Genomic DNA, 12,268 nt, shown 5'->3' with positions numbered 1-12,268 from the left:
TAGCATCACTGGGATCCAACGCCCACAGCCTAGGTTCCGGGCTTACATCAATGGAATCCGGCGTGTTTGCCGTGCGCTGGGACCCGTGGAAATTCGGAAAGGGGGATCCTGGTGGTTGAGGGGCCCAGCTTCAATACACCACTTTGGCCCCTGCTTCGACAAGACGGGTGGTCCTGGAAGGCCCGGCTAGGATCAATCGGCTAGTAGGTTCGCCTGCGAGGGTCAACCGTGTCAATGCCACGCCCCTACCCTCATGGTCCGAGGGACAGGATTCAGGCTGGCGGCGGTGCGGGTATAGTGTCTGGGTAGCCCTGGCGTCCCACTCCCGAGCGCATTTATTGCATGCCGGGTAGTGGGCGTCCCTTTGGGCTCCGTGGTGGGTGGGGAGCCCGGACACTGAACACTTTAATAAATTCCATGAATCCTGATAAACTCATTTCTTCAGGGGCCCCAACCCGGTCCCTATCTGAAAACACAGACACTGACAGCAATATTGCTTCAAAGAGGCAGCGGACTGAATTACCATCAGGTCTTATCCCACGGTTTTTAATCATGCACTCCACCAATGAAAAACCGATTGGAAAAATGTCACCTTTCTTTATACAGAAAGGGTTAGATGGGTTAGTAGGTTCACCCAAATCAGTTAAGAGGCTCCGCTCTGGAGACCTCTTAATTGAAACGACAAATGACAGGCAATCTGAACACCTACTCCGAACAACATCAATCGGAGGAATCCCTATAACAGTGACACCACACAGAACACTCAATTCATCTAGAGGTGTCATTTCGGAGTGGGACCTTCTCGGCGTATACGAGGAGGAAATCTGCTCCGAATTAAAACCACAGGGAGTCATTGCCGTCAAGAGAATCACTGCGCGAAGGGATGGAAAAATAGTTAAAACCAGGAGCGTTATCCTGACTTTTAACACTCCTAAACCTCCTGATGAGATTAAAGCTGGATACATCAATTGTTCAGTGCGTCCATACATTCCGAACCCTTTACAGTGTTTCAAATGCCAGAAGTATGGACATTCTCAAATGGCCTGCCGTGGAGTCCTTGCATGTGCTCGATGCGGTGCAAAGGACCACGAAACAACAGCATGTTCAGCCGCAAAACCCACCTGTATTAACTGTGAAGGCGAACACCCGGCCTATTCACGAGCATGCCAGAGGTGGAAAGAAGAAAAAGAGATTCAACGGCTGAAGGCAGAGCTTAACATATCATACCAGGAGGCAAGGAAATCGGTCAAACCCCTGAATACCAACAGACCTACCTACGCCCAGAAGGTAGCAGGGAGATGTTCCGTCGGAACTCAGACGGACATGACCATTCCTCCAAAGGAGTCTTTCACTCCCATCGCGCGGTATCTTTTAAGTTCGCAAAAACCTACACAGAAGGACCAATCAGCTGCCACTCCTATATCGGTACCTCCTAATGCTCCACAAGTAACAAAGACAATTATGAAAGAAAAGAATAAGAAAGGGGAAGTCCCTCCTAGTACCCAAGAAAAGATGGATGTGGAGCAGAAGGAGGTACCCGAAGAGTCAGTCTTGGAACTCTTCGCGGAGGAGGAAATGGACACGGGACAGCGTCCATTCTTCCCCAAAAAGGACAAATCCAAGACTGATAAAAGTAAGCCCTCAGCACCTCGGAAGCCGCCTGATGGACCCACCAAGCCAAAATAATGGCTAAATTCCTACAATGGAATTGTCGTGGATTCCGGCGAAACATTGATGACATCAAGGCCCTCCTGCAAAAGCACGAGCCAGTTTGCTTTTGCTTGCAGGAGACATACCTAAAGGCAAATGACGATCCCACGATGCATAAAACCACAATTTTTCGTAAGGATAGAATTGCGGATGGCTCTGTACACGGGGGAGTGGCTATCCTTGTGGGTAACCAGACCCCAGTGCAGCCCTTGCTAATTACAACCAGCATAGAGGCTGTCGCAATTCGCCTTTCAGTGGGATTTTTATTAACTGTGTGCTCCATTTATTTGCCGCCTGGAACTGACATCTCCCAGGCAGACCTTGATGATCTTCTAACGCAGCTGCCTCCCCCTTTCTTACTTCTCGGGGATTTTAACGGACACAATACCCTGTGGGGTAGTGCTAACATCAACGGAAGGGGACGAGTCATTGAGCGTATGCTCAATGACAATGACCTTTCCCTTCTAAATACTGGAAAAAACACCTTCTTCCACATGCCTACCCGTACTTTTTCTGCCATTGATCTCTCTATCTGCTCCCCTTCTCTACTCCCTTCACTCACTTGGGAAATGGAGGAGAATCCATACGGAAGCGATCACTTCCCTGTGATAACCTTGTTACACAGTGGGAGACCATGTCTTCCTTTTAGGTTACCACGGTGGAAGATTGATCAGGCTGACTGGACTGCCTTCCAACAACAGGCAAATTTCGATCTTAGCACAGTCAGTCAAGAGCCTATCAATGATGCAGTTAAGTACATCACAGAAAATATTGTCCAAGCAGCTGCAAATACAGTTCCAAAAACAACAGCCCGGTTTCCACCATTTCCCAAACCTTGGTGGAATTCACAATGCACAGCAGCAAAAAAGGCTCAAAACAAAGCGTGGGGGATATTTCGCCGATATCCTACCACGAACAACCTTATGGCCTTCAAACGTGCACGAGCCAAAGCATGCTACACCCGTCGTCAGAGTCAAAAGGAATCGTGGATCCGTTTTACATCATCTATTAACCAGTCTACCAACTCTAAGGTAGTCTGGGATAAAATCCGGAAAATGAGGGGAAAATATACATCCCACCCTTCTTCAATCCTAGATTATAATGGACGCGCTATTGCAGATCCAACTGCAATAGCCAATGCTCTTGGGGAAACATTCTCTAACATCTCCGCAACATCCTCGTACTCCCCAGAGTTCCTGGTCATTAAACATAAACTGGAAAGAGAAGCACTTAATTTTAAGTCAAAGGTCCTCTATCCCTACAACGGGGATCTTACTATTCAGGGAACTGAAAAGAGCCCTCGCTCTTTCCAAAGCAAGTGCTGTTGGATCAGATGGCATCCATTATGACATGATTAAACATCTTTCACCAAAATCTATGGATTGTCTGCTCCTTCTGTATAACGGAATCTTTATTGAAGGGCAGTTTCCGGACTCCTGGCGAAAGGCAATCGTTCTTGCCTTTCCTAAGCCAGGAAAGGATCCAAAAGTTACCACCAATTATTGTCCTATTGCTCTGACCAGCTGTCTGTGCAAAATCCTGGAGAGAATGGTTAATTGTCGTTTAATATGGTATCTCGAATCAAATGACCTTCTCTCCAACATCCGGTGCGGCTTCCGAAGGAACCGGTCCACTTTGGACCATCTTATTAGATTGGAAGCATCCATCCGGGATGCTTTCCTAAAACGCGAACACTTGGTGTCGGTGTTCTTTGACATGGAAAAAGCGTACGACACAACTTGGAGATTTGGTATTTTAAAAGACCTTTACAACCTCGGTCTGAGAGGCCACCTTCCCATTTTTATTAAAAATTTTTTATTCTGCCGTTATTTCCAAGTTCGTGTAGGATCCTCCCTTTCGCGGCCTTTTTGCCAAGAGGAGGGGGTACCACAAGGATCTGTCTTAAGTGTTACGCTTTTTGCCATTAAAATAAATTCTATTTCTGAACAACTTCCTCCAACTATAAACAGTGCACTCTATGTCGATGACTTCAGCATATTCTCTCAATCCTGCAATATGAGGGTTATTGAGAGACAACTGCAACAAGCTATTGACCGTGTTAACATCTGGGCCACGGCCAATGGTTTCAGGTTCTCACCGGAGAAGACCGTTTGCGTCCATTTTTGTCGCAAACGTAACCTCCACCCTGAGCCTGAATTACGACTTGGACAAAGCACCATTCCAGTCGTATCAGAGGCAAAATTCCTGGGACTCATTTTTGACAAAAGGTTGACATTTGTTCAACATATTCGTCAGCTACGTACGAAGTGTACGAGAGGGCTTAACATCCTCCGCTCTCTCTCTTCTACCTCTTGGGGTGCAGACCGATGCACTCTACTACGTCTGTACCGTGCACTTGTACGCTCAAAATTAGATTATGGGTCTCAGGTGTATGCATCTGCCAGAAATAGCGCTCTTCGTTGGCTTGACCCCATCCATCACCAAGCCATTCGTATCGCTACTGGTGCATTCCGAACATCACCTGTCCAAAGTCTGTATGTCGAAGCAAATGAACCATCCTTGTCGCTTCGACGAATGCAGTTATCTCTACAATATGCCTTCAAGCTGAAGTCCCTGCCGGACCATTCCACGTGGACATCAGTTTTTGAGCCACGATGGGAAAATCTTTATAACACACGGTGGACCGCCAATCGCCCATTCGGCATTCGTGTTCAAGAGCTACTCAATGAGCTTAACATCTCGGTAGACAAGGTCGCTCGATCACCAAAGGAGCCCCTTCCACCCTGGCATGCACAAACACCAGCATGTGACTTCTCGCTCAAACTTGCGACGAAGTCTAATACTCCGTCTTCTGTCTACCTTCAGCTCTATTCACAACACCGTGCAGAACATTCTGACTTCTTGCCAGTTTTCACAGACGGCTCGAAGTCAGAATCGTATGTGGGATCTGCTGTTGTCTTTCCAAATAATACCATATCAGAGCAGATACCCCTTGACTGCAGCATTTACACTGCAGAGCTGCATGCCATAGAGTTAGCTCTAGATCACATAAGAAAACACCGTTACCCACTGTGTATTATATATGCCGACTCAATGAGTGCACTACAGGCTTTATCAGCGATGTCACACACTAATCATCCAACCCTGTCCCGAATCCAGCAGATAATATACAGCCTCTATGAAAGTGGATTCGATATCTGCTTCTGCTGGATCCCCAGTCACATCGGGATTAGAGGAAATGATTTGGCTGACACTGCAGCCAAATCGGCAGCCCTGACGGATAATCTTGACCTGTTAGTCCCCTATACAGACTACAGGCAAGTGATCCGTAGTAACCTACAATCTCAGTGGCAAGATTCGTGGCATCGACTGATTACTACAAACAAACTATGTCGAATTAAGCCTATGATCCATCCATGGCGGTCCAGCTTACGCAGGGATCGCAAAGAGGAAGTTGTTCTTGCTCGGCTCCGCATAGGACACTGTCATCTAACACACTCCTTTTTGCTGAGGGCTGATGACCCTCCTATGTGCGAGCAGTGCGACACCATTTTATCGGTTAAACATATTTTATGTGACTGTACCAATTTTAGAAATGCTCGTTTTACCGCTTTTAACCATCTGACTGAGCCCTATACACTCAGTCAGATTTTATCCGACAATGACCATGTGTCTGCTATTTTTAGTTTCCTAAAAACAGTAAACCTTTTTACTCATATTTACAAAAAAAAAAAAAAAATCTTATTCTAAGATTTACTAGTTACTTGTTTACTGATCTTTTACAGTTTATACTTGATTTTATACCCTGACATAGTGACCTAATTCATTAGGTCACTGAAAGTTTTATCTTTTTATGACAAGGTTTTGGCGCATTATAGCCTTAGTTGCTGATGCGCCAATAAAACTCAACCAATCAATCATTTTATCCATTGTAGCAACCTTAATACCAATCTGCTCCAATTTGTATAGTAGTCTTCCATGCGCAACAGTGTCAAAAACTTTCCTGAAATCCAAGTATATGATTTCAAAATTATTTTTTGCATTCAGTTCTTTTGTAGCCACATCATAATATCCATTCAGATTTGTCAGACAAGACTTTCCCTTAACAAGCCCATGCTGTATCTGAATTATTGCTGCAGTCTTGTGTAGATGAACCTGCAATGCATCTTTAACCAGTGACTCCATTATTTTACCCAGAACAGAAGTTAAACTAACTGGTCTGTAATTAGTCATGTCACCCTTCGATCCCCCTTTGTGAATTGGGTATACATTTGCCCATCTCCAGTGCGTGGAGACCTCCCCTGAGTACAAGGTTGCTCTCATAATTATGGCTTAGGGTTTCTTTATTTCCTTTGCCACCTCCTTTAATATAATTGGATAGATCCAATCCACCCCGGGTGCCTTTCTTATGTTTAACTTCAACAATATCTCCTCCACTTTGCTCTCATTTATTACAAAATCATTAAGCACCCTGTTACACTTTGATAACCTTCTCGAATTTTCAATCCTTAATAAATCCTCATGTGTGAATGTAGATGGAAAATACTCATTCAGTTTGTTTTCTATCAGAGCAGGATCATCAACAGTCGAATCATCGATATCAAGTGGACCAATCGGATTCATCCCCTTCCTTTTAGAGTTTATATAAGTAAAGAAATCCTTGCTATGGAATGCATAGAAATAATCAGGTGACCAGAAGCCCATAACCTCTGTGTCACCTGATTATTTCTGCACGGAATGCATAGGCTTGTATGCATTCCGTGCATTTTGCTTCTCTGTTCTGTTTCAGTAGTTCATCTGACATTAGTGGCCTGGCTACCATGTAGGCAGGCAAGGCAATTGCCTCCAGGCCCTTTAGGGGCACAGCGTCTTTTGCTGTCTCCTGATTTTGCAATTTTCATTAATTAAGCAGGGGCCCGAATGTTCTTTGCCTCCGGGCCTGAAAAAGCGTAGCTGCACAACTGTGTAACATACGTTTATACCTAAACCGTGAAAGTCTTTCTCAATTGGAATGAAAAGCCCCTAATAGCTTACAAGATTACAAATTCAGTTTCAGGGTATTTCCAAACTTCTTTCATCTCATAGAAAGATGCAATAAATGTCTTTTGTAATCGTCTTCTCTTTTTTTTTTTAAATCAACTATAATATTCCCTCAACATACATATAATGCCAGAAACTCCTCTTTTCTTTAAATTTAGTATAAAACAAAGGTTATCATAATTATTACCATCATTCAAGCTCTATGAATGATGGCAGATGGAAATTTCAAAAAGAAGAGCTGACCTCTTGAAGTTGTGGCTACCCCGCTCATATCCTAGACAAGTGCGACTTACAGGTTCGTGAACTTGCTGTGCATCCCAATCTACTCTGGGTTAACAAAACCACTTATACCAATTATATCCCTTATTATCCAGGAGTTTCAGACTCCCTTTCCACATTCCTACATGCCTATCATATAAAGTGTTTACAACTTCCAGGCAGAATATTACGATCACTTATCTCTAGGTTGAAAACACCTATCCCCTCTTTTTATGCAGCAGTTCTGTATACCGTATTACCTTCCCCAGTTGCGATAGTTGTTTCATTGGGAAAATTGCTAGATGGCTTTCAGATCACATCTCTGAACACAAAAGGGCGCACTGATCTGTTGACTACGGGCACTCCCAGTCGTGGAACACTACTGTTCTAAACAATACAACCTCGTCCCCCTACAAGATCATTGACCAGTCACATAACTGCCTTCAACAATCTTGGCTTGAAGCACTACCTGCAACCAGTTGCCATAGTGTCTTCGATCATAACAGAGGTGTGCACATGCACCCAATTATGGAGCCAGTTATTTTGCCATGCATGAACATTAGCATACGTCCCATGTACGTGCCCTACATTCTCAGCAGCAAATGTCTGATTCTGTCCAATAACCCGTTTATGTTCCTTCAATTTAACGTTCGCCAACCTCATGCGTGACTTGCCTACATAACCACGCCCAACATTATTCGATATTCCATTGTAACGTATTTTTATATATATAAAATTAACTGATGAAATGATACATCGTCCCAAAAGCTCCTATTTGTTTATATAATTTTTATATTTTGTATCCTACCTATTAAATATTTAATTTCTGCTTTTTCGGATGTGACAATATATTATTGAACCCGAAGCAAAAGTCCTTTTCCTAATTAAGCCTGTCTTGGTAACAGCAACCCTTTGTTCCTCTCACTAATCTCGTTGCCTGTCTCTTTACTCATTCCAGTAGCTCAACATCTTTCCTAAAATTAAGCCTCCGCACTTGTATTCAGTACTCAAGGTGTGGCCTAACCATTGCCTTATACAAGGGGATAATCACCTCTTTATTCCTGCTAGCAAAATTCCTATATATCACTGGCAAGACACCATGAGCTGCTCTGGCAGCCTGTGTGCACTTCTCAGAAAAACTTCATGTCTGACTGCACAATTACCGCCAGGTCCTTTTCATTCTCCACTACCCTAAGTGTAGTACCGTGCAGTAGGTATGTTACTCTGGGGTTACTGCTACTCATATGCAGTACTTTGCATTTATCAATGTTAAGCTCCAGTTGCCACCACACAGATCTGTAATTACTTGTGTCACCTTTCGATCCCCCCCCCCTTTGTGAATTGGGGATAAATTTGCACATCTCCAGTTCATGGGGACCTTCCCTGAGTCCACGGATGCACTCCTAATCATGGCTAAGATCTTGCGTACTGTACTTGCTTTGCTTCCTCCTTTAATATTATTGCACATGGAAAACTACTGTACAAGTTGGGGCAGTATGGCATTAAAGGCAAGTTGCTGCTATGGATAAAGGGATGGTTGAATAGGAGAAAATAGAGAGTATTAATCGACAGAGACTGCTCATCATGGACGAATGTTATTAGTGGTGTCCCCCAGGAGTCCATGATGGACCTATTGTTGTTTTCTGTATTTTTCAGTGATATTAATGAAGGTATATCTGGCATGCCAAATTTGCAGACGATGCAAAAGTTTCCAGCATTGTTAATGACACTATTGACAGTACAGTACTGCAACAATATCTAGAAAATTTGAGCAGATGGGCTGAGAGGTGGCAACTGAAGTTTAATATTGACAAATGTAAAGTACTGCCTAGGGGTAGCAGTAACCCTAGAGTAACATATCAACTGTGTGATTGTAAACTCATGATGGTAAAGAATAAAAAAGACCTGGGGTTAATTGTGCAGTCAGATACGAAGTTTTCTTAGCAGTGCAGACAGTCTGCAAGAATAGCTCATGGTGTCTTGTCAGTGACATACAGGAATTTTTCTAGCAGAGATGAGGTGGTGATTACCCCCTCGTATAAGGAAATGGTGAGGCCACACCTTGAGTACTGTATACAGGTCTGGAGCCCTCATTTTAGGAAGGATGTAGAGCTGCTCAAACAAGTACAGAGAAGTGCAACAAGGTTGGTGAGAGGAACAAAGGGTTGCTCTTACAAAGAAAGACTTAAGGTTTGCAAATTGTAGTGTCTGGAGACTAGGCACCTGTGAGGTGATCTGATTGAAGTGTTTAAGGCCTTGAATGGTTTGAGCATGCTTAATACTGATGGGATACTTCCACTTGCTCAGATTAAGAACCTGAGGGGGCATATATTCGAATTGAGGAGAGGCTGTTGTGGAATAGATGTGCAAAAATTTGCGTTTAGTCGGCGGGTGGTTGATTGCTTGAACTAACTTCCATCTGTCATTGTAGAATTTGACAGCTTAAATAAATTCAAGGCAGAACCAGATGAACAGTTGGAGTCAATTGATGAGTGAAATTGGAAGTTTTTTTTTTTTTTTTTTTTTTTGGCTCGTGCTATATAAGCTTGCTTTCTTGCATCATGTCCCTCTGCTAATGCTAACTGGATAGGTAGCATTAGCAGAGGCACAATTTAATTAATTCAACTCCCTGTTAAAGTTTGATAAGCTTCTGGCCTTCACTTCCCTACATAATTCCTTGTGTGAATATAAATCTTCACTACCCTACGATGGAAAATACTCATTCAGTTTCTCAGCTACCTGAACTAAATCATCAACAATCAAACCTTCAATATCAAGTGGACCAATCTGATCACCACCAAGTTGAAAGTCAACATGAACATTAAACTTTTGCAACAGAAATGTATAGAAAGATTTCATCCACTAATAAATGGCAATCTTATTTAAACAGGCATCACAGAATGTAGTGCTTAATATTTGTCTGGAATTTCTGTTCCTTTTTCCCCATTTTCATAAGACAGTGCACATACATTTTATGTGCACTGTCTATACTTCTGTGTGCAGTGGCAGTAGACCAGTGATAATTACAATTACATGTATCTTGTAATTTACATATATATCCCTTACAGTTACATGTATCTTGGCAAAAAATAAAGTATTTGAATATTTTCATCAGACCTCATAGCTGTAATTTCTAAGAGAATGAAATTGGTTTATTCTGATATTTGTTTACCTAAATTAATAGCACATATCAACATATTTGGAGGAACTTATTTTTGATGTGGATGCTCTATATTAATTTTTCCATTATTTTTATTTATTTTTATTATTATTATGATTTTTATTTATTTATTATTATTATGATTTTTATTTATTTATTATTATTATGGTTTTTATTTACTTTATAAGATTCATTATTTGTATATCAGGAATTAACAGAACAACATCGCCCAGGCTATGGTTCTTCTGGATCAGTCCCAGAAACAGTTTCAGAAACATCGTCTAGGTCAGAAACACCATCAAAATTAATCTCTTCTAGTTCAGTTAGTAGTAGCAGAGGAAGTTTAACAGAAGACACTAATAAGGATTATAGAAAGGTTTGTTGATGTATCTTATATAACATTTTACCTCAGGGGTTCACATCTGGTGATTATAGATGTGTCCTGGATGTGCGTAATTTGACTCTACCTTTCCTCTGTGATTCCTTTCTACTTCTCTCTCTCTCTCTCTCTCTCTCTCTGAGTAACTCAGGAATTTTTTTTTTTGACTGGTACAGGTTAAGCCTCAGGCTTCCCTTCACCATATGGCTAATAATAATAATAATAAACAGAAATTAAATAAGCAGAATTGAATTAATTAATAGTGCAGTTAAATCTTTCTTTCTTTCTACCCCCCTTAATATTCTTGTATTTCTGAGATTGAAAATACCAAATATAACTGTAATTTCCCAGTTTTGCATCCATCGGTTCTTTGTATAATGATAAAGATATGGTTATTTTAGAAAAAGATGAACAGTTCAGGTAAAGAAAGCCAACGCGAGAACCACGGCAAACTATGAGAAACTTACCAGACAAACTGGTGTGCCATTACTGTAGTTTCTCCCTGCATTCTTGGTAAACAGAAAGTGCTTGTTATTGGTGGTGGCAATAGAAGTCGAGAACGATATATTGATTGACACATAGGTGTGATAGACAATGTAATGATTAGTTTTTTCTCATTATTAAAAGCAGATAATTGCAGTTCATGAGTGTTTTTCCTATTAAAAAACCATATTACTAATTGCTTTATATGTTTGTGTTGTTTCCTAGCCCAACCTTTAAGGTTAGATTAGGAAAAAAGGAAAAGGTTTACCAGTTTTGGCTAAAGTTCAGAATAGTGTGCTCACTCCAGACCATCGGCATTTTTTAATTGTATGAGTTTTTTTAATAGTCTTTCATTTTTTGGCTAGTGAAAAAAGGTTATGTTATGTTATGCCACTAACTCTGGACGGATTCAAGCAAGCTAGTGAAAAAAGCTAGTTTATGCTATGCTGGAGTGTACACCCTTTACCAAGGTTTCTTTCGTTTTCATTATATTTCCTAATCTGACCTTAAATGTTAGGTTATGAAATAATAGGAAAAGAAAGATTCTTTATATATATATACGTGTATAATAATATCAATCAATCGCCATGCCAATCAGTATGTCGTCTGTCATGCCTACGTGCCAATCAGTATGTCGTCTGTCATGCCTACGTGTCAATCAATATATTGTTCCCAACTTCTACTGCTGCTAGCGATAATGTGCACTGTCTGTTTACAAAGGATGCAGGGAGAAACTGTAGTAGCGGAAAACCAGTTTGTCTAATAAGTTTTCTGTAGTTTGCCATGGTTCTCATGTTGGCTTTCTTTATCTTTGCCAGATGCAACATATCTAAGAGCTCCATATATTACTCCAAATTATTTGGAAATCATGTATCATGGAATAGCAAGCATTTTATGTCCTTTTGACACATTTAAAATTGAGGGAAAATTTCAAAAGAAATTCATGAAATCTTAAAAACTTTTTAGAGAAGATGTTATTTGTCATTTGAAGACTTTTCGGTAGTTAGTTCGCAAAGTTTAAAGAAGGATTTGTCTGTTAAAGACATTTCATTAGTTTGTGAAGTTTAAACAGGGGCCACCTGTCTGTGGAAGATGATGATCATCCTCATACTGGCCACCCTTCATTTTGAATTTGTGCCATCTTACTTGCGTAGGAGGAAGGAAGGAATTAGCAAGAGGAAGGAATTCATCAGCATTGAGCTTACTCAATCCATTCAGAGCCTCAATTACCTCACTCAGATCTCTTGCACATGCTGAAATTTGCAAAAATGAAGCCT

General features: G+C 41.4%; 1 protein-coding gene across 3 annotated transcripts in view; it reads left to right on the top strand.

The window, feature by feature from the left end:
• The window catches only part of LOC150074973 (uncharacterized), a 763,849-nt gene that overhangs the window by 618,053 nt on the left and 133,528 nt on the right, over window positions 1–12,268 (top strand). For 2 of the 3 annotated variants that reach the window (XM_090388938.1, XM_090388937.1), the window contains exon 16: window positions 10,338–10,505. The exons of the other annotated variant lie outside the window; for it this stretch is intronic. In XM_090388938.1, the coding sequence (XP_090245064.1) occupies window positions 10,338–10,505 (168 nt within the window). The remainder of the gene's footprint in view (window positions 1–10,337; window positions 10,506–12,268) is intronic. 3 annotated transcript variants of the gene reach the window in all.

The sequence above is a fragment of the Mastigoproctus giganteus genome, chromosome 14 (assembly GCF_048544385.1).
Source record: "Mastigoproctus giganteus isolate SK-2022 chromosome 14, ASM4854438v1, whole genome shotgun sequence".
Lineage (NCBI taxonomy): Eukaryota > Metazoa > Arthropoda > Arachnida > Uropygi > Thelyphonidae > Mastigoproctus > Mastigoproctus giganteus.
Note: the sequence above shows the minus strand (reverse complement) of the source record. Positions and strands in the feature narration are given on the sequence as shown.